The 26,869-nt window shown below is 50.5% G+C and overlaps 1 protein-coding gene across 2 annotated transcripts in view; it reads left to right on the plus strand.

The window, feature by feature from the left end:
• LOC147100492 (complement C1q subcomponent subunit C-like) overlaps positions 1–22,969 on the plus strand; it is a 41,248-nt gene extending 18,279 nt beyond the window's left edge. The window contains exons 1-3 of one of the 2 annotated variants that reach the window (XM_085966792.1): positions 3,128–3,148; positions 9,600–9,795; positions 20,225–22,969. In XM_085966792.1, the coding sequence (XP_085822918.1) occupies positions 9,627–9,795; positions 20,225–20,778 (723 nt within the window). In that variant the 5' untranslated portion in view covers positions 3,128–3,148; positions 9,600–9,626 and the 3' untranslated portion in view covers positions 20,779–22,969. Of the gene's footprint in view, positions 1–3,127; positions 3,149–9,599; positions 9,796–20,224 lie in introns of those variants that run through there. The other variant, XM_085966790.1, reaches the window with a different exon arrangement.
• The last annotated feature ends 3,900 nt before the right edge of the window (positions 22,970–26,869 follow it).

Genomic DNA, 26,869 nt, shown 5'->3' on the forward strand with positions numbered 1-26,869 from the left:
AAATCTGCCATCATCGTCCCTCTTCTTAAAAAAAAACCTTGACCTCTCTGTCCTTGCAAACTACCACCCCATCTCCAACCTTCCTTTCCTCCCTTTCCTTGAATGTGTTGTCCCAAATCCATGCCCACATTTCCTGCAAATCCATGTTTGATTCCCTCCAATCAGGTTTTTGCCCCTGCCACAGTATCGAAACAGCTCTTATCAAAGTCACAAATTATATCCTATGCAACAGTGACCAAGGTAAACTATGCCCCCTCGTCCTACTCGACCTGTCTGCAGCTTTGACACGGTTGACCACTCCATCCTCCTCCAACACCTCTACTCGCTCAGTTTTCCCTCCCACCACCATCGGTTTCCCCTCTTCCCGCACTCGGTTTTCCCTCTTCCCCTCTTGGGTTTCCCGCTTACACCCCCACTCGGGTTCGCCACTTCCCCACTCTCAGTTTCCCATCCCTCGCTTTCCCCTCCCTCGGTTTCCCCACTCTCAGTTTCCACTCCCTCGATTTCCCCTCCCTCGATTTCCCCACTCTCAGTTTCCTCTCCCTCGGTTTCCCCACTCTCAGTTTCCACTCCCTCGATTTCCCCTCCCTCGATTTCCCCTCCCTCGGTTTCCCCACTCTCAGTTTCCCCTCCTTCGGTTTCCCCACTCTCAGTTTCCACTCCCTCGATTTCCCCTCCCTCGATTTCCCCTCCCTCGGTTTCCCCACTCTCAGTTTCCCCTCCCTCGGTTTCCCCACTCTCAGTTTCCCCTCCCTCGGTTTCCCCACTCTCAGTTTCCACTCCCTCGATTTCCCCTCCCTCGATTTCCCCTCCCACGGTTTCCCCACTCTCAGTTTCCCCTCCCTCGGTTTCCCCACTCTCAGTTTCCCCTCCCTCGGTTTCCCCACTCTCAGTTTCCCCTCCCTCGGTTTCCCCACTCTCAGTTTCCTCTCCCTCGGTTTCCCCACTCTCAGTTTCCACTCCCTCGGTTTCCCCACTCTCAGTTTCCTCTCCCTCGGTTTCCCCACTCTCAGTTTCCTCTCCCTCGGTTTCCCCACTCTCAGTTTCCACTCCCTCGGTTTCCCCACTCTCAGTTTCCTCTCCCTCGGTTTCCCCACTCTCAGTTTCCCCTCCCTTGCTTTCCCCTCCCTCGGTTTCCCCTCCCTCGGTTTCCCCTCCCTCATTTTCCGCTCCCTCGGTTTCCCCTCCCTCGGTTTCCCCACTCTCAGTTTCCACTCCCTCGATTTCCCCTCCTTCGGTTTCTCCTCCCTCGGTTTCCCCTCCCTCATTTTCTGCTCCCTCGGTTTCCCCTCCCTCGGTTTCCCCTCCCTCGGTTTCTCCTCCCTCGGTTTCCCCTCCCTCGGTTTCTCCTCCCTCGTTTTCCCCTCCCACGGTTTCCCCACTCTCAGTTTCCACTCCCTCGATTTCCCCTCCCTCGATTTCCCCTCCCTCGGTTTCCCCACTCTCAGTTTCCCCTCCTTCGGTTTCCCCACTCTCAGTTTCCACTCCCTCGGTTTCCCCACTCTCAGTTTCCACTCCCTCGATTTCCCCTCCCTCGATTTCCCCTCCCTCGGTTTCCCCACTCTCAGTTTCCCCTCCTTCGGTTTCCCCACTCTCAGTTTCCACTCCCTCGATTTCCCCTCCCTCGATTTCCCCTCCCTCGGTTTCCCCACTCTCAGTTTCCCCTCCCTCGGTTTCCCCACTCTCAGTTTCCTCTCCCTCGGTTTCCCCACTCTCAGTTTCCACTCCCTCGATTTCCCCTCCCTCGATTTCCTCTCCCTCGGTTTCCCCACTCTCAGTTTCCCCTCCCTTGCTTTCCCCTCCCTCGGTTTCCCCTCCCTTGGTTTCCCCTCCCTCATTTTCCGCTCCCTCGGTTTCCCCTCCCTCGGTTTCCCCACTCTCAGTTTCCACTCCCTCGATTTCCCCTCCTTCGGTTTCTCCTCCCTCGGTTTCCCCTCCCTCATTTTCTGCTCCCTCGGTTTCCCCTCCCTCGGTTTCCCCTCCCTCGGTTTCTCCTCCCTCGGTTTCCCCTCCCTCGGTTTCTCCTCCCTCGTTTTCCCCTCCCACGGTTTCCCCACTCTCAGTTTCCACTCCCTCGATTTCCCCTCCCTCGATTTCCCCTCCCTCGGTTTCCCCACTCTCAGTTTCCCCTCCCTCAGTTTCCCCACTCTCAGTTTCCACTCCCTCGATTTCCCCTCCCTCGGTTTCCCCTCTCTCGGTTTCCGCTCCCTCGGTTTCCCCACTCTCAGTTTCCACTCCCTTGATTTCCCCTCCCTCGGTTTCTCCTCCCTCGTTTTCCCCTCCCTCGGTTTCCGCTCCCTCGGTTTCCCCACTCTCAGTTTCCACTCCCTTGATTTCCCCTCCCTCGGTTTCCCCTCCCTCGGTTTCTCCTCCCTCGTTTTCCCCTCCCTCGGTTTCCGCTCCCTCGGTTTCCCCTCCCTCAGTTTCTCCTCCCTCGGTTTCCCCTCCCTCATTTTCCACTCCCTCGGTTTCCCCTCCCTCGGTTTCCCCTCCCTCGGTTTCTCCTCCCTCGTTTTCCCCTCCCTCGGTTTCCGCTCCCTCAGTTTCCCCTCTCTCGGTTTCTCCTCCCTCGTTTTCCACTCCCTCGGTTCTTGGACTTTCTCGCCCAACAGATGCTGCAGAAAAGCCAGGCACAAAAATACTCAACTCCTGAGACCCAACATTTCTGAGGTAAATGTAGTAACATTTGCGGGCGTCACGTGATCAGGATGTCATGTGATAAAACCTCTGGAATTCCTCCAAGGAGTTGCTAACCCAAAGCCAGACGATCCTCCTCATAGCACCTGTCAGATTCACAGGGGCACTGACAGAAAGTTTCATTTCACAATTAAAACAAACAGAACCCAAGGGGGTAATTTTAACACCCCAAAAAATTTGAGTTTGGGTCGGGTGAGAAGTTAAAAATTTTTACATTTCCGATCCGACCCTAACCCTCCTCGAACCTGCACACTTCCAGTTTTAATGGAGGCAGGACGAGAGACGGGTGACCAATCCGCTCGCAGGAGGTGGGTCGGTCGGTAACAGCTTTTAAGGAGGCCGCCTGGCTCCATTTTAACCAGCTTTTTATTTTTAACCCATGTTGGCTGGGTTTCCTGGGCCTCGGGAATGCCGGCACATAAAAGGAGGTGAGAAGGGCCGGATCCATGAGGTAAGTGCCTTTACAACATTGTCTGTGGGCCAGGAGGAGCAGGAGTGATTCCCCCCCCCAGCCCAACAAGCTTACCTGGTTCCAGCTCCACGATCGCCGACTCCCCCCGATCTCCCCCACCCCGATCCCCCCCCGACCACCATCTGCACTCCCCCTTCCGACCACGCTCTCCCGCCTCCCCACAAACACTGCCCCCTGACCACCATCTCACCCCCAACCACTATCTGCCCCCGCAAACACAATCTATCGCCCCGACCGCAATCTCTCCCCCAAGATGGGCAATAAATGCTGGCCTTGCCAGCGACGCCCAACTCCCAGGAACAAATAAATAAATTATCCTGGCAACCCGAAATTCTGGGTTTCCTGTCCAGAACTCCTCTGCCAAGTCCGAACGCGGGGCCCTGTAAATGTTGGGGCCCAGGTGTCTGTGGTCCCCCATTTTGGAATCACTGCCTAAATCTGGCTTTGGTGAAATCAGCACCGAGTGCACAGTCACACACTGACCACTAGATGGATCAACAGACAGAGAGAAATGATAGAGACAAGTTCAAATGTAAATTGTTCCTCTTTTATGTAAAACCACAGCTAACAATAGATTTAGGCCGCCAGATTCGGAGGTCTAGCGTGGGCTGTTAAGGCAGGTTTTGCCGAAAAAATGGCAGCCACCTCGCTTCCGCCCGCCTCTGGCACGGAACGTGGCAGCCGCCATTTTGGGGAGGCCGGCAGCACTGCCGTTGCCTGAGTTCACCGCCCACATGTAAATTATGCAGATCATGACGTCAATCGTCACCACTCGGGATACTGTCCTCTCCAAACCACGCACAGAAGAACGTGTGCGCAGCAGTGGTACAGAGATGTCGCCAGCGCTTCTTAAAGGGAAACACACTTCTTTCAGGTAATTTTAGATTTTAGTTTTTGGACTTCTTTTGCATTTTATTGGTGTAGTGGCTTGGTGCAATACAGTTAAAAATTGTTAAAGCATACAGGAAGTGCAGGGAGTGCTGCTGGACGCTTGCAAGGCTTTGGATGTTAAAGGAAGGCCTCTGAGAGCACCACTTGCTCCCAGTCCTGGGGTCTCTGGTTGCTGTCCCTCTTGGGCTATAACATCACATGGAGATGAAACAGAGGCAGCAAAGGGGAAAAGCTGCTCGCAGAGGGAAGAGGAAGAAGCAGAAGAGGAGGAAGTGGAAGGAAGGATGCAACCCAGACAGTCCCTTTCTGGCCGGGATATTTGTAATGTATGTACCTTTAAGGGGAGAACTACTTTTTACAGCTCCTGTATACTGTAGTACCGGCAGTGACCACACCTGTATATAAACCCTGAGTAGTGATCTGTACAGTTAGTTCCAGAGTAACCCTCATTCAGTAAACACCTGTTGAATCGTTCCCTGCAGTCTGTTGTCTGATTATTGAAGGACACAACATTAAGATACACGGTTCTAACATTGGCGACGTGGCAGATTCGAACCTATCTGCAACTCTGCATCACCTCCCAGGGATTCGCTCCTGGAGAACAGTGGAAGAAGGTCGAGTCCAGACGCACAGGCGTCGACCACGGGCAACCGCCCAGTCATCCAGCAGAGATTTGAGCATCGCAGGGGAGGCTGTCGAGTGCCAGGCTAGGCTTTCCAGTCACGGTGGTCCAGCGAAACGGGCTGGCAACAGGTACTGCGCAGACTCTTCCCGGACAGCGATGGGCTAGAGCCCGACCGAGCGGTACAGAAAAAGGCCGAGCAGTGTCGACGGGGGAGAGAGAGAGGGCAGAGCGCACAGGGTGCAGCCGGTGTTCAGGACCGAGCGGCGTCAACAGGGGAGAGAGACGAGAGAGAGCAGAGCGCAGCCGGTGTTCAAGGGCCGAGCAGCTTCAACGGGGGAGAGAGACGAGAGAGAGCAGAGCGCAGCCGGTGTTCAAGGGCCGAGCAGCGTCAACGGGGGAGAGAGACGAGAGAGAGCAGAGCGCAGCCAGTGTTCAAGGGCCGAGCAGCGTTGACGAGGGAGAGAGAGAGGGCAGAGCGCACAGGGTGCAGCCAGTGTTCAGGACCGAGCGGCGTCAACGGGGGAGAGAAACGAGAGAGAGCAGAGCACAGCCAGTGTTCAAGGGCCAAGCAGCGTCAACGAGGGAGAGAGGCACGCAGGAAACCTTGAGGCGCTTCCATTGCCATGAGGACCACAGAGAGCGGCGTTGGCAGCAGCGCAGGAGCAGCGCAAGAAACCCACAGGGCGTCGCCATTTGCCACAAGGACCGCCGAGAGCGGCGTTGGCAGCAGCGCGGGAGACGCCATTTTAAGCCGCAGTGGGGAAGAAAGGAAAGCGCGGGAGATGCCATTTTAAGCCAGTCTAACCACACCCAAAAATGCCGAAGAGTGGCAGTATCACAGCGTTTGACAATGAAGTCGAAGATTGGACGACATATGTCGAACGCATAGAAGCATACTGCAAGGCGAATGAAGTGCCAGATGACAAGAAACCGCTGGTATTGTTGAATTCAATCGGTGCAAAAACGTATGGCTTACTGCGAAACCTAGTCACCCCAGAGAAGCCAGTAGAAAAGGATTTTGAAAACATAGTGTCAATCCTACAGGACCACTTAAACCCCACACTGCTGCAGATAGCAGAAAGATTTAAGTTTCACAAAAGGAATCAGCATAAAGATGAAAGTAATGCTGAGTATTTAACGGAACTGCACAAGCTATCGAAACACTGCCAGTTTGGAACGGGACTAGCAGATACTTTAAGGGACAAGTTTGTGTGTGGGCTTCAAAGTGAATGAACCCAGAAATGGCTTCTATCAGAAAAGGATCTTACGCTGGACAAGGCTTTCAGCATTGCAGTATCACACGAAGCAGCAGCACGGGGCACGCTGCAGAGATACAACGGAGACCGCAAGAATATGGCACAAATGAAATGTCATACGGAACAGTGAAGTGCTATCGCTGCGGCAGAACAACACATGACCATAATGATTGCTGATTCAAGGACAAAGTGTGCAGACAGTGTGGAAAAGTAGGACACATAGCAAGAGTCTGCAGGTCGGGAAAGAAAACCAGCTGCAAGAAATCTCCACAGGAGAAGTACAAGAAGGTACATAAGGTGACGGAGAGTAGTTCAGACGAACAGAAGAGTGATACAGACTCCGGAAGCAAGGAGCTGGGTTGTTTGAAACTACATAATATGATCAAAATGGAGGATCTCCAAACTATCTGGGTCACGCTCAAGATAGCAGGAGTCCAAGTGAAAATGGAATTGGACACAGGATCAGCCCTAACAGTCATAAACCGAAGGGACTACAAGCGGCTATTCTCACATATACCCTTGAGAGATACAAAGATTGTCTTGAAGACATACACGGGGCAAAATGTCTACCCCAAAGGAAAAATAAGGGTGAACGTTATATATAACGGCAAGGAAACACCAAAAATGGACCTATATGTGTTGCCAGATGGAGGACCACCACTACTAGGACGTGAATGCATCCAGAAGGTACAACTAGATTGGCATTCCATACAGGCACTGACTGTGGCTGACAAAAAGGATGATGACGTCACACCTGGGCGACTGTCAAAGATCCTAACTGACGTGAAAGAAGTGTTCCAGCAAGGACTCGGAACACTAAAAGGCATGACAGCGATGATTAAAATTGAAGAAAACGCAAGCCCAAAATTTTTTAAGGCCAGACCGGTACCTTATGCAATCCGCCCAGCCGTCGAAGCAGAGCTGGAGAGTCTGGAATGTTCAGATGTACTGTCCAAGGTAGACTGGAGCGAGTGGGCTACACCCATCGTCCCTGTGATGAAAAAGTCGTTGAGCAGCACGCCTGGGGAACCAAGGAAGGTTCGCGTCTGTGGGGACGTTAAGGTAACAGTGAACCCGATCCTTCACACCGTACAATATCCACTTCCGCGGATTGAAGATATTTTCGCCTCGCTATCTGGAGGGAAATGCTTCACTAAGATTGATCTGGCCCAGGCGTATCTGCAAATGGAGGTAGAAGAAGCATCAAAAAAATACCTCACAATCAACACCCATAAAGGTCTCTACCAATACAACCGGCTGGTATTCGGGGTAGCATCAGCTCCGGCTATTTGGCTTGCCAGAACAGATTTGCTCCGACAACGGACCACAGTTTGTGTCCGAAGAGTTCCGGAGGTTCTTGAAAAAGAATGGGGTAAGGCATTACACATCCGCCCCGTATCATCCAGCCACAAATGGATTGGCTGAGAGGTTCGTACAAACCTTTAAGAAGGCAATAAAGGCTATGTACAATGACAACATTCCGCTGCAGCACAAGGTGGATAATTTCCTGTTCGCCTACCGGAATGCGACACATGCAGTCACCAACCAGGCCCCAGCCATGATGTTCTTTAACCGAAGGTTAAGATCTCGCCTGGATTTGCTCAGACCAAACGTACGAAGAAATGTTGAGAGTAAGCAATTCCAGCACATCCATGAGAAGCCAACAAGGAGCTTCAATGTAGGGCAACCAGTCTCGGCCCGCGACTACCGAACAGAAAAATAGCAGCCAGAAACGATATGCACACGGCAGGGCCCATTAATGTACACAGTGGACGTTGGGGAGAGCATCGTGAGACGCCATGCTGACCAGATCCTAGAGTCACAGGAACAAGTCAACCCCATGCCTCTCCCATACATACCTGGTGATGAACCCGACGTACAGGTCACATCTACCCCAGAAACAGTAGCATCGGAAGCTGATGAACCAACCGACGACAGGGGGCCAGAATCGCCTCCGCACCAAGAGCAAGACACTCGGGAAAGGCGCTATCCAGAAAGGATCAGGAAGCCTCCCCAAAGACTGAATTTATAAATAGACTATTTTTAGCTAATGTTGCATGTTAAAAGTGTTAATTGTAATTAGTTTGATATTTAATTGTTAAATGAGTGTTATGGTACTGTTAATCTAAAAGGGGAGGAATTGTAATGTATGTACCTTTAAGGGAGAGAACTACTTTTTACAGCTCCTGTATACTGTAGTACCGGCAGTGACCACACCTGTATATAAACCCTGAGTAGTGATCTGTATAGTTAGTTCTAGAGTAACCCTCATTCAGTAAACACCTGTTGAATCGTTCCCTGCAGTCTGTTGTCTGATTATTGAAGGACACAACATTAAGATACACGGATCTAACAATATTCAGGATGGAATCATCCTCCTGCGGTACCAGTGAACACAACCCAAATTCCCCTTTCAACATTTCTCCCACACCTTACCTTCCCTCTGCTACTGACCATCACAGTGTCCTCTAGGCCACAATGCTAAAATAAAACCCACCACAAAGCTAACTTTCCAATCCAACTTTACCCATATATGCATCCAATATTACATCAAACAATCAACTGATCACCCTTGCACATTCCCTCAGTAAGTATCTTGTTTGTGTCTTTGCCTATCCTAGTGATGTCACACAGTGCTGCCCCAGTGGCTGCAGCATGGCTGGTGGAAGGCTGCTGACTTTCAGTGGGGGACACTGCAAATGGCCTTGCTTGTCGACCTCGAGGAGCTGGTGGCTGGGAGTGTGAAATCGAGTGATGGTGTTTCTTCTTCTTCACTCTCCTCTCCCTCTTCTTGGTCAACCGCTGGATGGGCAGGCTGCATTTCTTGGGTGGGTGAAATGAGGAAGGGGCAAGGTTAGGGTTGCGGTGAGAGTAGGGGAAAAGCAAGAGGTGCATGCTTACACCATGTGCAGCTTGTACATCAGAAGATATTGTGTGCTGAGGGGGAAGTGAGATGTGAGAAGGAGGATAACATATGAGGATACCAGCACTTGTATTCTTTCAGCCCCGCCAGTGGCCAAGGGCTTAGCCATACCCCTGGCAAGAATGGCCAGCACCATCTCCTCCTAGGGGGTGAGGTGAAGCTAGGAATGTGAGATGTGCCTTGTGTTTGGTAGAGATTATTGGTAGGTGTGTGATGGGGGGGTGGGGGCCATGCATTGAGCAGTGTGTGAGGCTAGTGGCGCAGTTGGTAGGAGACGGCTTTTAGTTCAGCTTTAAAAGCTGCAGACTGCCTAGTTCAGAAGGATTTTTAATTTTATTTTCTCAGAAGGCAGTTGAGCTTTAAGGGCTAGAGGCTGCCTTGTAAAGGAACAGGTTAGCTTTAAGTAAAGGCAGCCTCGCTACAGCTGCGCGACATTGGGCCTCCTGCTGAGCGCATAGCCTGCCAGCAGTGCAATAGTCGCTGGGCTGTGTGCTACAATCATTTAAATTAGCAGGCCGCACCAAATTGACGGCCGCCTGTACTTTCTGAACGGGCGCGCATCGCAGTGCCCACGCCTGTTTCCGGGCCTTATTGAATTTCACCCCTCAATTCTTTCAAATGAGACATTTTTCTTTTATTCAATGTAATGCTGCCTAATGCTTTGTTTTTTCTAATTGTGCACAAAAGTTTCTTTTGTGCTATGTTCAGATCTCCATGTTTTCTGGCTTGTTTCAGATTCTACAGATTGTCTCCTAACACGCCATGGAGCCCAATCGCATTTCTCTGATGCTACTGTTGGCAGTACTGGGTTCGTTGGTTCAAGGTTTTGAAACAAATTCTGGAGTCCCTGGGATACCCGGCACTCACGGAATACCAGGAATACCCGGCAAAGATGGCAGAGATGGCCCAAAAGGAGCGAAAGGAGAAGCAGGTAAACAGGCTCACCCACAATAAGCCATGTCCGTTGGCCGTCACATTATAGATCGAAGAATCAGTCTGTTATTCCACTGTAAACAACACTCTTATAACTTTTAAAGAGAGTGCCAGAGAGATGGCTTTCACCCAGCAAACCGTGGAACTTTATAGCGCAGAAGGAGGCTGTTTGGTCTATTGTGCCTGTGTCGAAAATTAATCCCACTGTCCCACATGCCAACAATAGCTTGTATCTTCCCCGGCTTCAAATATTTATCCATTTTTCCTTTCCAAGATTCACCGTTCCGGAATGTCCTCAGGCAGAGTTCCAAGGTAAAGGGGCTGGGAGGGGGATTGGCAGGGGTCGGCAGGTTGGTGGGACCCAGAAATGTTGGATCTCTGGCCAAAGACTTCATGGTGGAAATTGGCGCCAGGAGCAGGGACAGGCTGGGAAGATGACATCCCCTGTCGGGAATTCCCGCTGCTCCCCGCCAACCTCCTTTTCTCTAAGTGATCTGGATCCAGGCAGGATGCTGGCACCCAGGTCAAGGGAGGGGCGTATTTGTTGCCCACAGAGGTGGCCAGGCCTGGGCCTTGACATGGAAATCAGGAAGGCTGCAGGCTGGCAGAGTCAAACCGCTCGCTTATAAAGGGAACAACTTCCAATGTCATTGTTTTCTCAGCCTGTTGCACTGGAGCTCCCCAACTGGCTTTCCAGCGCTGCCGCTTTCACTGTCCCTCCCCCTCCCTGTGGGTGCCTGAGATGTTCCCATACTGGTGTGAGTATCTGCCAGAATAATGACATTACATGGCCCTGCACTGCCCTGCCCCCGGATACTGGTACCAGTAAAAGTGACCAGGAACCTGTCAGATTATCATTAAGAACCAAACTGGTTCACTAGAATCCTTTAGGAAACCTGCCGTGCTTACTCGGGCTGGCCTACATGTGACTCCAAATCAGTGAAGTTGACTCTCAACTTCCCTCTGCAGTGGCCCAGCAAGCCACTCAGTTATGAGGGATGGGCATTAAATACAGGCCTTGGCAGCGGCGCCCGCATCCCCACAATTAATAAATTATACTCCAACCGGGTCAGGAGCACAGGTCATCGCCGGATATTGAATCTGCTGCCATTATGGCGGAGTAGCAGGATCGAGAAACTTTGCTCCCACGGTCTCTGCCTCACCTACCTCCTGCGACAGCACATTCCATGCTGTAGCACCTCTCCTAACCTCTCTCCTCACTCACAGTCAAAGTGCTGCGATTCCTCCGCACTTAAATATCAACATTGCTTGCGAAGGTCCCCTGGGTATAAGTATCGCTAATACCTATCAGATAATAAGTTTATCGGCACACGTGATAAAATATTCGTATAATTTTATTGTGTCTATCAAATAAACATAAATTACCTAACCACAACCATGAAACTCATAATTTAAAAAGTTTACAAGTTGCAATGACGTCTAACAGCAAACAGTGAGTATTGCAAGAATGGGCTTTGTTTGAGGTCCAGATGTTGAAAGTGGGATTCCTGGACCCTGGAGGGATGAGATCGTTCAAGGGGTCTGCACCCGCCCCTATACAGGGGTTCAAGTGTTGTACTGCACCCGCCCCTATACAAGGGTTCAAGTGATGTACTGTACCCGCCCCATACAAGGGTTCAAGTGATGTACTGTACCCGCCCCTATACAAGGGTTCAAGTGTTGTACTGTACCCGCCCCTATACAACGGTTCAAGTGTTGTACTGCACCCGCCCCGATACAAAGGCTTCAAGTGATGTACTGTACCCACCCCATACAAGGGTTCAAGTGATGCAATGTACCTGCCCCTATACAAGGGCTCAAGTGATGTACTGCACCCACCCCTGTACAAGGGTTCAAGTGATGTACTGTACCTGCCCCTATACAAGGGTTCAAGTGATGATCTGCACCCGCCCCTATACAAGGGTTCAAGTGATGTACTGCACCCGCCCCTATGCAGGGGTTCAAGTGTTGTACTGCACCCGCCCCTATGCAGGGGTTCAAGTGTTGTACTGTACCCGCCCCTATACAAAGGCTTCAAGTGATGTACTGTACCCACCCCATACAAGGGTTCAAGTGATGCAATGTACCCGCCCCTATACAAGGGCTCAAGTGATGTACTGCACCCACCCCTGTACAAGGGTTCAAGTGATGTACTGTACCCACCCCTATACAGGGGGTTCAGGTGATGTACTGCACCCGCCCCTGTACAGGGGGTTCAAGTGATGTGCTGTACCTGCCCCTATACAAGGGTTCAAGTGATGATCTGCACCCACCCCTATACAGGGGGTTCAAGTGTTGTACTGTACCCACCCCATACAAGGGTTCAAGTGATGCAATGTACCCGCCCCTATACAAGGTTTCAAGTGATGATCTGCACCCGCCCCTATACAGGGGGTTCAAGTGATGTACTGTACCCGCCCCTATACAGGGGGTTCAAGTGATGTACTGCACCCGCCCCTATGCAGGGGTTCAAGTGATGTACTGTACCCACCCCTATACAGGGGGTTCAAGTGATGTACTGTACCCACCCCATACAAGGGTTCAAGTGATGATCTGCACCCGCCCCTATACAGGGGGTTCAAGTGATGTACTGTACCCACCCCTATACAGGGGGTTCAGGTGATGTACTGCACCCGCCCCTATGCAGGGGTTCAAGTGTTGTACTTCACCCGCTCCCATACAAGGGTTCAAGTGATGTTCTTCATTTGCCCTTGGCCAAAGCCCTCTCCCATTTACACATTTGTTGCCCCAGCCTATGGATTCTGTCAGCCATTTCTATTACCTGAACAAATCATGCACTACCTGAAGTATACATTCAGAATATGAGAAAAGCTACCAACATTTTTGTCCCCTATAGTCACTGAGCTTTAAATGACCACTTACCTTTAGTTTTACCCAGCATCCCTCGTAAGCTGCTCTTTTAAGAATGTTGAGATGTGATTTCCCATACTCCCCACTTCCAGGGAGTATGTCAGCTCGAACATCAGAACATCATCCTCATTACGTAGGTGAGTCTGAGGCCACACAATCAGGCAGGGGCCAGACTCTAACAGAGAATGCTGAATAGCCCACTTGGAAAACCCTCACTCCTAGTTCAGGAGGAGTTTACAACTGCCTCCTGCTCCCAAATCTTTACAAGAATGGATTGACAGCTAAAGTATCAGAAGAGTTCCTTGGATAAACCTACAATAGGAAAGATAATGGCTGGGAATTCCTCAGAGCTCTACTGGCGTTACTTCCCCGGAAGTCCGAACCCCGTTTACATTACAACGCGTTTGCTGTGAAGGAACTCCGATACAGTGGGAGTAGCTCCAAGGAATTTCCTGCCCATTTTTACCCTTGAGAAGGTATAGAGGAGAGCAGTGAGAATCTGAGGTTAAGGAATTGGGCTTGTTCTCTACGGAAAAGAGACTTTGAGGTGAAACATTAAGTGAAAAGTTGATCAAGGTAAATTGCTCACTGTGGAAATGGGATCAAGTACCAGGGCACATAAGGTAAAAATCAGGAACTTAGGAGAGAGAAGTATTTTCTCATCCCAAGAGTAATAGAATTGCAGGGGAGTGGGACTAATCCGACAGCTCTTTCAAAGAGCCGGCACAGACACAATGGGCCGAAAGGCCTCCTTCTGTGCTGTCTGCTTCTATGATTCCATGAATTGTGGAGAATGATACCAAGAAAGGCTATTAAAGTCAATCATGAAGAAACAATGAGATGTGTTTCTGCAGAGCAGGGTCTGAGAGATCTGGTGAGAAGGCAGGGGATGGAATCAATGAAATAAAGAAAAGATGGCGGCCTTTCTCTGTCCCAAATATTATTTTGGGATGCTGACAACAGTGTAGCGTATTACTAGATTGCAAGGTTCCAGGCTCACTCCTGTATCGGGAGTGCCTAGTCCCAGTTCACTCCTGTATCTGGAGTGCCCTGTCCCAGTTCACTCCTGTATCTGGAGTGCCCTGTCCCAGTTCACTCCTGTATCTGGAGTGCCCAGTCCCAGTTCACTCCAGTATCTGCAATGCCTAGTCCCAGTTCACTCCTGTATCTGGAATGCCTAGTCCCAGATCACTCCTGTATCTGGAGTGCCCAGTTCCAGTTCACTCCTGTATCTGGAGCGCGCAGTCCCAGTTCACTCCTTTATATGGAGTGCCCAGTCCCAGTTCACTCCTGTATCTGGAGTGCCCAGTCCCAGTTCACTCCTGTATCTGGAGTGCCCAGTCCCAGTTCAATCCTGTATCTGGAGTGCCCAGTCCCAGTTCACTCCTGTATCTGGAGTGCCCAGTCCCAGTTCACTCCTGTATCTGGGGTGCCTAGTCCCAGTTCACTCCTGTATCTGGAGTGCCCAGTCCCAGTTCACTCCTGTATCTGGGGTGCCCAGTCCCAGTTCACTCCTGTGTCTGGAGTGCCCAGTCCCAGTTCACTCCTCTATCTGGAGTGCCTAGTCCCAGTTCACTCCTGTATCTGGAGTGCCTAGTTCCAGTTCACTCCTGTATCTGGAGTGCCCAGTCCCAGTTCACTCCTGTATCTGGAGTGCCCAGTCCCAGTTCACTCCTGTTCCTGGAGTGCCCAATACCAGTTCACTCCATTATCTGGAGTGCCTAGTCCCAGTTCACTCCTGTATCTGGAGTGCCTAGTTCCAGTTCACTCCTGTATCTGGAGTGCCCAGTCCCAGTTCACTCCTGTATCTGGAGTGCCCAGTCCCAGTTCACTCCTGTATCTGGAGTGCCCAGTCCCAGTTCACTCCTTTATATGGAGTGCCTAGTCCCAGTTCACTCCTGTATCTGGAGTGCCCAGTCCCTGTTCACTCCTGTATCTGGAGTGCCCAGTCCCAGTTCACTCCATTATCTGGAGTGCCCAGTCCCAGTTCACTCCATTATCTGGAGTGCCCAGTCCCAGTTCACTCCTGTATCTGGAGTGCTCAGTCCCAGTTCACTCCTGTATCTGGAGTGCCCAGTCCCAGTTCACTCCTGTATCTGGAGTGCTCAGTCCCAGTTCACTCCTGTATCTGGAGTGCCCAGTCCCAGTTCACTCCTGTATCTGGAGTGCCAGTCCCAGTTCACTCCTGTATCTGGAGTGCTCAGTCCCAGTTCACTCCTGTATCTGGAGTGCCCAGTCCCAGTTCACTCCTGTATCTGGAGTGCTCAGTCCCAGTTCACTCCTGTATCTGGAGTGCCCAGTCCCAGTTCACTCCTGTATCTGGAGTGCTCAGTCCCAGTTCACTCCTGTATCTGGAGTGCCCAGTCCCAGTTCACTCCTGTATCTGGAGTGCTCAGTCCCAGTTCACTCCTGTATCTGGAGTGCCCAGTCCCAGTTCACTCCTGTATCTGGAGTGCCCAGTCCCAGTTCACTCCTGTATCTGGAGTGCCCAGTCCCAGTTCACTCCTGTATCTGGAGTGCCCAGTCCCAGTTCACTCCTGTATCTGGAGTGCCTAGTCCCAGTTCACTCCTGTATCTGGAGTGCCTAGTCCCAGTTCACTCCTGTATCTGGAGTGCTTAGTCCCAGTTCACTCCTGTATCTGGAGAGCCCAGTCCCAGTTCACTCCTGTTCCTGGAGTGCCCAATCCCAGTTCACTCCTGTATCTGGAGTGCCTTGTCCCAGTTCACTCCAGTATCGGAAGTGCCTGGTCCCAGTTCACTCCTGTATCGGGAGTGCCCAGTCCCAGTTCATTCCTGTGTCTGAGGTGCCCAGTCCCAGTTCACTCCAGTATATGGAGTGCCTAGTTCCAGTTCACTCCTGCTCCTGGAGTGCCCAGTCCCAGTTCACTCCAGTATCTGGAGTGCCCAGTCCCAGTTCACTCCTGTTCCTGGAGTGCCCAGTCCCAGTTCACTCCTGTATCTGGAGTGCCTAGTCTCAGTTCATTCCAGTATCTGGAGTGCCCAGTCCCAGTTCACTCCTGTTCCTGGAGTGCCCAGTCCCAGTTCACTCCTGTATCTGGAGTGCCCATTCCCAGTTCACTCCTGTATCTGGTTTGCCTAGTCCCAGTTCACTCCTGTATCTGGAGTGCCCAGTCCCAGTTCACTCCTGTATCTGGAGAGCCCAGTCCCAGTTCACTCCTGTATCTGGAGTGCCCAGTCCCAGTTCACTCCTGTATCTGGAGTGCCCAGTCCCAGTTCACTCCTGTATCTGGAGTGCCCAGTCCCAGTTCACTCCTGTATCTGGAGTGCCCAGTCCCAGTTCACTCCTGTATCTGGAGTGCCCAGTCCCAGTTCACTCCTGTATCTGGAGTGCCTAGTCCCAGTTCACTCCTGTATCTGGAGTGCCCAGTCCCAGTTCACTCCTGTATCTGGAGTGCCCAGTCCCAGTTCACTCTGTATCTGGAGTGCCCAGTCCCAGTTCACTCCTGTATCTGGAGTGCCCAGTCCCAGTTCACTCCTGTATCTGGAGTGCCCAGTCCCAGTTCACTCCTGTATCTGGAGTGCCCAGTCCCAGTTCACTCCTGTATCTGGAGTGCCTAGTCCCAGTTCACTCCTGTATCTGGAGTGCCCAGTCCCAGTTCACTCCTGTATCTGGAGTGCCCAGTCCCAGTTCACTCTGTATCTGGAGTGCCCAGTCCCAGTTCACTCTGTATCTGGAGTGCCCAGTCCCAGTTCACTCTGTATCTGGAGTGCCCAGTCCCAGTTCACTCCTGTATCTGGAGTGCCCAGTCCCAGTTCACTCCAGTATCTGGAGTGCCCAGTCCCAGTTCACTCCTGTATCTGGAGTGCCTAGTCCCAGTTCACTCCTGTATCTGGAGTGCCCAGTCCCAGTTCACTCCTGTTCCTGGAGTGCCTAGTCCCAGTTCACTCCAGTATTGGGAGTGCCTGGTCCCAGTTCACTCCTGTATCTGGAGTGCCCAGTCCCTGTTCACTCCTGTATCTGGAGTGCCCAGTCCCAGCTCACTCCTGTATCTGGAGTGCCCAGTCCCAGTTCACTCCTGTATCTGGAGTGCCCAGTCCCAGTTCACTCCTGTATCTGGAGAGCCCAGTCCCAGTTCACTCCTGTATCTGGAGTGCCCAGTCCCAGTTCACTCCTGTATCTGGAGTGCCCAGTCCCAGTTCACTCCTGTATCTGGAGTGCCCAGTCCCAGTTCACTCCTGTTCCTGGAGTGCCTAGTCCCAGTTCACTCCAGTATTGGGAGTGCCTGGTCCCAGTTCACTCCTGTATCGGGAGTGCCCAGTCCCAGTTCACTCCTGTATCTGGAGTGCCCAATCCCAGTTCACTCCTGTATCTGGAGTGCCCAATCCCAGTTCACTCCTGTATCTGGAGTGCCCAGTCCCAGTTCACTCCTGTATCGGGAGTGCCCAGTCCCAGTTCACTCCTGTATCTGGAGTGCTCAGTCCCAGTTCGCTCCTGTATCGGGAGTGCCCAGTCCCAGTTCACTCCTGTATCTGGAGTGCCCAATCCCAGTTCACTCCTGTATCTGGAGTGCCCAATCCCAGTTCACTCCTGTATCTGGAGTGCCCAATCCCAGTTCACTCCTGCATCTGGAGTGCCCAGTCCCAGTTCACTCCTGTATCTGGAGTGCCCAGTCCCAGTTCACTCCTGTATCTGGAGTGCCCAGTCCCAGTTCACTCCTGTATCTGGAGTGCCCAGTCCCAGTTCACTCCTGTATCTGGAGTGCCCAGTCGCAGTTCACTCCTGTGTCTGGAGTGCCCAGTCCCAGTTCACTCCTGTGTCTGGAGTGCCCAGTCCCAGTTCACTCCTGTATCTGGAGTGCCCAGTCCCAGTTCACTCCTGTACCTGGAGTGCTCAGTTCCAGTTCACTGCTGTATCTGGAGTGCCCAGTCCCAGTTCAATCCTGTATCTGGAGAGCCCAGTCCCAGTTCACTCCTGTTCCTGGAGTGCCCAGTCCCAGTTCACTCCTGTATCTGGCGTGCCTAGTCCCAGTTCACTTCTGTATCTGGAGAGCCCAGTCCCAGTTCACTCCTGTTCCTGGAGTGCCCAGTCCCAGTTCACTCCTGTATCTGGCGTGCCTAGTCCCATTTCACTCCAGTATCGGGAGAGCCTTGTCCCAGTTCACTCCTGTATCGGGAGTGCCTAGTCCCAGTTTCACACCTGTATCGGGAGTGCCTAGACCCAGTTCATTCCTGTTCCTGGAGTGCCCAGTCCCAGTTCACTCCTGTATCCGGAGTGCCTAGTCCCAGTTCACTCCAGTATCGGGAGAGCCTGGTCCCAGTTCCCTCCTGTATCGGGAGTGCCTAGTCCCAGTTTCACACCTGTATCGGGGGTGCCTAGTCCCAGTTCATTCCTGTGTCTGGAGTGCCCAGTCCCAGTTCACTCCATTATCTGGAGGGCCTAGTCCCAGTTCACTCCTGCTCCTGGAGTGCCCAGTCCCAGTTCACTCCAGTATCTGGAGTGCCCAGTCCCAGTTCACTCCTGTGCCTGGAGTGCCCAGTCCCAGTTCACTCCTGTATCTGGAGTGCCTAGTCCCAGTTCACTCCTGTTCCTGGAGTGCCCAGTCCCAGTTCACTCCAGTATCTAGAGTGCCCAGTCCCAGCTCGCTCCTGTTCCTGGTGTGCCCAGCCCCAGTTCACTCCTGTATCTGGAGTGCCCAGTCCCAGTTCACCCAGTCCCAGTTCACTCCTGTATCTGGAGTGCCCAGTCCCAGTTCACTCCTGTATCTGGGGTGCCCAGTCCCAGCTCACTCCTGTATCTGGAGTGCCTAGTCCCAGTTCACTCCTGTATCTGGAGTGCCTAGTCCCAGTTCACTCCTGTATCTGGAGTGCCCAGTCCCAGTTCTCTCCTGTATCTGGAGTGCCCAGTCCCAGTTCACTCCTGTATCTGGAGTGCCCAGTCCCAGTTCACTCCTGTATCTGGAGTGCCCAGTCCCAGTTCACTCCTGTATCTGGAGTGCTGAGTCCCAGTTCACTCCTGTATCTGGAGTGCTGAGTCCCAGTTCACTCCTGTATCTGGAGTGCCCAGTCCCAGTTCACTCCTGTATCGGGAGTGCCTAGTCCCAGTTTCACTCCAGTTATTGCCACCCAAGGTTATGCTCAATCTGTACCTGTATGTTCTTCAAATAGGGGATTCACTCTGTCCTACTCTCAGGTACATCCTTGCAGATGACTCATGGATCATTGGCAAGAGGCCGAGAGCACGATCCCATCCTGTCCTTTCTATGGGGAATACTGTGTGGTCTTAGAAACTTTTCAGAGATTGAGGGAAAAAAATCCTGTCAGTATTCCTACATAACTGATTCAAGGGGAGATCTTGAGGAGCATTCTCTGCCCAAACTAATCCCAACTGTGGAATAAATGAGCCAATCACAGTTGTTCAAATGTTGTTACTGTGCTGCCGTAGTGGATTTCACTTCCCAGCTGTGTGGTTACATCATTTAGGGGGAAGTGGCTGTTAATGGTTCCAACACCATCATCAAGTTTGCAGATGATACCACGGTAGTAGGCCAGATCACCAACAACAATGAGTCAGCCTACAGGGAGGAGGTCCAGCATCTCGTGAAGTGGTGCGCCGATAACAACCTGGCCCTTATCATCAAGAAAACCAAAGAAATCATTGTGGACTTCAGGAAGTCTAAAGGCGGTAACCACACCCCCATCCACATCAAAAGGCTGTGGTGGAAAGGGTGGACAGTTTTAAGTTCCTCGGAGTCCACATCACGGAAGACCTCTCCTGGTCACTCAATACCTCCTCTCTGGTGAAGAAGGCCCAGCAGCGCCTATATATCCTAAGGAGGCTGAAGGGATGTAACCTGTCACCCCTGATCCTCTCTAACTTTTACCGCTGCACAATAGAGAGCATCCTGACAAACTGTATCACAGTATGGTATGGCAGCTGTAGCTACTATGACCGGAAAGCCCTGCAGCGGGTAGTCAAAACTGCCCAACGCATTACCGGCACCCGGCTACCGACCATAGAGCACATATACCAGAAACGCTGTCTACGGAGGTCACGGTCCATCATCAAAGACCCTACCCACCCCAGCCACAGCCTGTTCACCCTCCTGCCATCTGGGAGACGCTACAGATGCATTCGCACCCGTACGACCAGATTTAGGAACAGCTTCTTTCCCAGGGCTGTCATCCTACTGAACTCCACAAATAAACTCTAAAGCCTGCACATCTGCCAATGCACTTTATTATGGTTATGTTTATGTTAATGTATTACAAGCCAAATGTATGTTGAATGTTTAAATGTCTTAATCTAAATGTACACTCTCGGGAGCCGCAAGCCTACATTTCGTTGTACTGCACTTGACAATAAAAGTTGATTTGATTTGATTTGATTTTGAACTCCAGACAGGCTGCAATGTGCCCGGAGCATAGACAGGCCTGCATGCCCATTCACAATTGCCAAACCAAGAAGACACGACAGAGTCTTCACATTATAGAATGAAACCCTTCGTCACATCACACAAACCTCTCAAAGATCTTCACGCAATGAATCTGTGGGGGGTTTTTTTCTCTCAGAATTAATATTTTGTGCTTTTTGACAGGGTTCCCTGGCTTAGCACTCGCTCAGGGTGAAATTGGCGATAAGGGTGATCCAGGAATCACAGGCCCAACCGGAAAAAGAGGGCGCAGGGGGTCCGCAGGACAAAATGGAGACCCAGGCAATGTGGGAACCAAAGGTGAGACGGGGAGATCAGGAGACCACAAGAGCACGTTGAAATCTGCCTTTTCAGCGAAGCGGGGTGGATTTCAATACCCTCCACGGGACACCCACATCAGATTCACTAAAGTCATATCTAACGACCAAAACCACTATGACAGCAAAACAGGTGTGTTTACCTGTAACATAACCGGCTATTATTACTTTGTATACCATGCGACGTCCGATAATAACCTGTGCGTTAGCCTGAACAAGAATGGAGTGAAGATAGCTGGCTTCTGCAATCATGGCAATTTCGTTCAGGTCAATTCGGGAGGGATTGTGCTTCATCTGCAGGTCAGTGATAAGGTCTGGCTCGAACCAACAGATTACAATGCCATGATGGGGAAAGAAGATCATGACAGTGTCTTCAGTGGATTTCTTCTCTTTCCAGATTAAGAATGCAAAGAATAGAAGGAAGATTTTTGGCTGAATGCTCTGCTGAAAATTATAAAAGATTGTCTTTATTGCAAGTATAACGTTTGCCTATTAAAGCTGAGACAAATACCATCAGCATCCTTCTCTGATTCATGCTATGTGTTGCCAATTGATGAGTTGTTACCTGTTTGAATACTCACGACAGTGAATGACGTCAGTGCTGAGGAATGGAACGCTTTCATCTCTTTCTCTGATTGGGGAGCTATGGCACTGGCCAAGTGTAATGCAAGCTATGCCTTGGCACCCAAACAAAGCCCCTTAGAAAAGCACGGACTATTACTGGGACAATAACTTACTGCAAGAGGGTGGGTTACATGAAACCAAATCAATGAGTGGCATGGGGGCACATTGAAACTGCAGGTTGCATATTTCTGATGTCGAGCATCGCATTATGTTTGAGCGCTGTAATTCGTGCTTACCGCATCCATCATTTATTACAGCAAAGTTAAACTAACTGCATTGATGCAGATGATGAGCCTGTCCCAGGGAGTGGACACGTCAGCATTACTCCCACACACTCAATAATTTAGGCCATGATTCAATACATCACACATGTGATAGAATCCAGTGTCACTTTGTAAGATCCAGCCCTATTCTCACTCGGAGGTTTGGGTATTACTTGTAACATGATATGATGGATCTCTGCCCTCCTCCTCCTGCTCCCCTACCTGGGTCCCATTGAAATGGTAGAATTGGCACTAACCTAGCATGAAAGGTGACAGGTGAAAAAAACACACTGGTGTTCTTTTCACTCTCGTAACTTGGCCTGGAAGCTACTAAAATCCCACACAGATCAAAAATACTGATTGTCCAATATACAGCCTTTCATTTACAAATTTGTTGTTAGGCAAACACTCAGAAAAACACATTGGGGGAGAAATTCAGTATAGCCCCGTTTGGGGCGCTAACTTCGCGCGCCCCGGAAAAATTAGCGCCCCCGCGCTGGAAATTGGTCGGTTGCGCCCCAAAGGGAAGCGGGGCGCTACTGGAGGCGCCCCGCCTCCTTCTTGGGGAGCTGCGAGTGAATATCGTGGCGCTACGTGCCGCAGCGCCACACGCTGCGGCACGTCGCGCTGCGGTACTTCAGGCCTTCCTCCCCTTCTTAAAGGGGAGGGGCCTTGTGCAGCGCGATCTGGGGCCCAGCTGGGCCCCCGGGGATCGGGAGTGCAGGCAAAAGAGCCCGGCACCCAAGAGAAGTGCCAGGCTCTTGGAGCGCAGCTGGCACTCCGCGGGGGGGGGGGGGAGTTTCCGGAGGCCGGGGACGGGAGCGCAGGCAGGTGCTGGCAGGCGGCCAACAACAAAAATGGCCGCCCCGCACCTCACCTTTAATTTTCACCTCCCCGGCCACAGGTACGCCACCCTGATCCTGTCAGACATAGCGTCCGGCAGTAAATCAGGGGGCGCTCCCAAAGATCGCGGCCGGGGCGTGAGCGGGGTGCTGTGCACACCAATGACGTCATTGCCAGCGGTGCAGGGCTAACGGTTAGCGCCACCACTAACCTCCCGCTGAATTTGGCGGGAGGCATGGGCAGTGCCGCGCCCGAGCGCTAGTTGGTTTGCGCCCCACTTAGCGCCCTCTTAAGGTGCTAACGGGTGGCGCAACCAAGTGAATTTTTCCCCCATTGTTTCTGCTGCCCTTTAGCACTGAACTTGACAGTCATATTCATAAATGATCACATCATTCACAGATCAATCAGTAACATTTATGGTATCGCTGCCTCCTCTGAAAGGCAGATCCATACTGGAGATTTCACCATGGAATCTGTCATTTCAAATCTTACAGTCTAAGTCCATTCTAAACTTTGGTTAAATGAATGCATTGGCTTCAACATACACGTAGTGGGACACATTGTTAAATGGATAAATCTGTGGGTTGTTTACTAATACATGCTGAGATATTTCAGTATGAACCCCGAGGAATCTATAAACTGGCCTGAAAAATCTAGTTGGCCCGTTTAGGAGTTGTCCCTCTTTACTGCAGTAATCCTCACTCTGCTACATGTTGTGAGAAACAGCCAGAAGATAATGAATTGTTGATTATTGTATTTCCAATGCTTATAACCATCACCTGTTCTTCTGTGTATATAACATATACATGGACTTGCAACTGAATTATTAGAGTAAATGTTCAATAAATATGTCTTACATTGAGGATTTTGTTCATTGCCTGATAATTCTGGTTCCAACTCATAGTCACTTCAGTGATGTTAACTTCAAGCAAGTAGTTAAGTCATGAAAGTAGCCCATAAACTGCTGAATAACGCCCACATAGGACTAATTGGAGCCTCAAAATGCGATACAGCAAAGATATGTCAATGATATGTGAGTGAGCCAAGATTACTTGGAGCCTGGTAATGTGCCAATAGATAAACATGTGCTTGACATTCTCTCAGGTCTCACTCTACCTTTTCAGAAATAAGTGTTTAATAATTAGTAAAAATGTTAGATAATTTCCCACACTGTGCAGTGTACTACGATTCATTATGAGGAATACTCAGTGGTTGCCTGACACAGGAAAACACGTCAATACTCTGAGAACTAAAGAGCAGGTCCCACTGGGAGACCTGTAATTCTCTTAAAAGAACATGTGCACATGTTCTTTATATTGCCAGAAATGTGAGAATTGGGCATCAGAGGGACAAGAATAGTGAAGGATCAGACAGAAACAAAGGTTACGCACTACCTAACTCAGCTGCAGAGGTTAGCCGGGAGCTTGATGTCTTCAAACCCAGAGGCACAGAGGTTTATTTTTATTCGTTCCTGGGATCTGGGCGTCACTGGCAAGGCCAGCATTTATTGTCCATCCCTAGTTGCCCTTGAGAAGGTGGTGGTGAGCCGCCTTCTTGAACCGCTGCTGTCAGTCTGGTGAAGGTACTCCCACAGTGCTGTTAGGGATTTTGACTCAGCGACAATGAAGGAACTGCGATATACTTCCAAGTCAGGATGGTGTGTGACTTGGAGGGGAACTTGGAGGTGATGGTGTTCCCATGCACCTGCTGCCTTTGTCCTTCTAGGTGGTAGAGGTCGCGGGTTTGGGAGATGCTTTCGAAGAAGAGGTGCTGATACGAAGCAAAGAGGACGGCATTAGTCTTGCCAACATTCAGCTGGAGGAGATTTTGTCAAACACATACATTCTGAGAGTATCACAGCAATTTACAGGAAGTAGCGAGGTAGAGGTGGGTGTGGTCAGTATAGTCAAGGAAACAAGTCCCCAGGTTCTTTGAAGCCTCCCTTGAGGTCCTGCTGGACAAGGTGTGGGAGAGGATGGAAGTCCTTTACCCCAGCACTGGAGAGAGGGTACCTAAGCATGAGGCCCACCAACAACAACAAAATTTGTATTTATATAGCATCTTTAACGTAGTAAAATGTCCCAAGGCGCATCACAGGAGAGTTATCAAACAACATTTGCAACCAAGCCACACAAGAAGATATTAGGGGTGATGGGTGAACGGGCTTTACTGTGAGTTAGGACACGGGCAGCAGAGTTTTGGATGAGCTTAAGTTTATGGAGGGTGGAAGATGGGAAGCTGGCCAGGAGTGCGTTGGAATAGTCAAGTCTAGAGGTAACAAAGGCATGGATGAGGGTTTCAGCAGCAGATGAGCTGAGGCAGGGGCGGAGTCGGGTGATGTTACGGAGGTGGAAGTAGGCAGTCTTGGTGATGGAGCGGATATGTGATCCGAAGCTCAGTTCAGGATCAAAGACAACATTAATGTTGCAAACAGACCAGTTGTGAAAAGCGCTGTATAAATACAAGTCTTTCTTTCTTATCTTTCTTAACTGCTCCTCCATCCTCCAAGGAATGAAGCAAAAACAGCCTCCATGATAAGCAGTGAGTGTTTATCAGGGTATGTTAGGGGGAGAAAGTCAGAAAGAAGTGTTCTCCAAGCTTAGACCTGCCTTGGAAATCACAATAGTGCACAGAACCTAGTGACCTGACTGCCTGCAGGTGAGTGTCCCTTTAAATATTGCTTCCAGCCTTGTCAGCAAGCTTTTGAGGCCAATCCTGCGAGGGTTTACTCAGTGGGTTGGCCGCTGGGACTGCAGACCCACACAGTTAAAATAGGGGTGGGATTCCTAATGACATCATGGGAGCCTGATTTGCATTTATTTATTTATTTATTTTGCAACGTTTCAGTTGACCAGTTAAAATGGCGGCCGGTGGTTCCTGGCGTGAACAGGGCGGTTATTCAATTTTTGATATTTTAACTACTCGCTTACCCCGTTCCCGCCAAGTGGGTTGGGTTAAAATCGGGGCCTATATCCGTGAATGATGTCACCAAGGGGCAGCAAGCAAACAAGGGAGAGAGGGGACCAAAGATGAATCCTCGGAGGACTCCTGCACTGACCGTGCAGTGGTGGGCAGAGAAACACAACACTCAAACGTAACTAATTCCCAAATCCTTTCTGTGTAGAAAAAAACTGATTAAAAATCCTGAAACATGGCATTGACATCCCAAATGGATAGTAGGAAGCCAATCAGGTGCTGCCTTATCATAGAATCATAGAAATGTATGTCACAGAAGAAGGACATTTGACTCATCGTGTCTGCAACTGTGATAGCAAACTGGAGCCAGACTATGTGCATTCCTCGTGGGGGACTTTTGGCTTATTGCAAGATGGAGGATGAGCAGGAAATGTCCCAGCATCACCACAGACAGTCCACCTGCATCACAGGAGGTGCAGCACAGATGGAATGACCCTGGGCCTCCTCTCATTCGAGGAGTAATTCGAGGTGTCTGCGCATACAGCCAGTAGTCAGTATATTGCTCAACAGCCGAAAGGCCTCAAGAGCATCTCTCCACTGAATTAGAAAGCAAGAAATCAGCTAAAACGCTGATTTGTTTTGTGCTGCCGGCTGGTGTATGGAATATCACAGCCTGCATCAGGGGAGGAGCTGGTCTCTTAACCGCAGTCCTGGGCTGTTGCATCGATTGCTGACTGCGGATTGGTGAGCTTAATCCTTCAACTCAACGCAACTCACATCGAGAACAATCAGGTCTCTGTGTGAAGGGCTGCAATAGATTACCTCCTTCAGTTTTTAATTTCAAATATATACACTTACTTGACAACGTTGAATTCATGCTCTCTTCCCTTCCCTCCCCCCATCCCCCACCACCCTTACAATCCCTTCAGTAACTCCCTACATTTTTATTTATTAAATCGCGCTCGCAATCTCATTGGTATTGTTTTATAATTGCATGCATCCCGTTACGAGTGGCATGGTGACATTGTGATATTCAGAACAGCACAGCAACGGGATGAATCGTGCTGCCACTCACCCTGATTCACTCTGGACTTCAAACAGAAATCGCCTGCACTGGGGAGAGAGTTCTGAGCAGTGTCAGAAATAACAGGCGCATGGCTGCCGGCTGTAGCATAGCTTTAAATACAAGTGGCCCTCAGCACATAGCCAGCGACTGCTGAAAGAGTGAGCTTGTTATGCCAGTCAGGTTCCCGAGTGGTATAGAACTTGCCCAGCCAGCTGGCAGCTGCCTTCTGTTTATTCGGTGATTCCTTTCTCATTGTTTCTGCGGGTCAAAGGACTCATCTGTGGCAAATGATTTTTTTATGTCACTGCTCTACAGACCAGAACCATCTGCTTTCTTGTTAATTTGCATGTTAGACATGAGACACAAAGCGTTCCTTGTGATTATTCCCCTGCATTTTAACAGCAAAGTGAGAATGCGGAATAATTTACCATCGGAATTAAAGTGATCACCGAGCCAGTCTTCTCTGTCACTTCTAAACTTTTATGCTTTCAATGAAAAAAAAATAATTCTGTAAATTCAGCGAACAGCAGCAGGGATATTGTCCCATTATTTTTTTAAAGAATGTTCTTTGAATTGTCCGGCTATGCTCTCCTGGCTTGGTCACGGTGAGGAGTTGTCAATGGTTTTCACCAGGAATGACACTGTGATCTGTTTCCGTGGGATTTGCATTTTCGCACCATATGTGTGTAAGCAAAGAGAAATAAAGTTTTTCAGGCACTTTTAGTCAGGATTTTAAATTCCTTTTTAATTTGATTGAATTGCGAAACTTCTGTTTTAAAAG

This window comes from Somniosus microcephalus, chromosome 25 (assembly GCF_052327205.1).
Source record: "Somniosus microcephalus isolate GS21.2 chromosome 25, FLI_Smic_1.0, whole genome shotgun sequence".
Taxonomy (NCBI): Eukaryota; Metazoa; Chordata; class Chondrichthyes; order Squaliformes; family Somniosidae; genus Somniosus; species Somniosus microcephalus.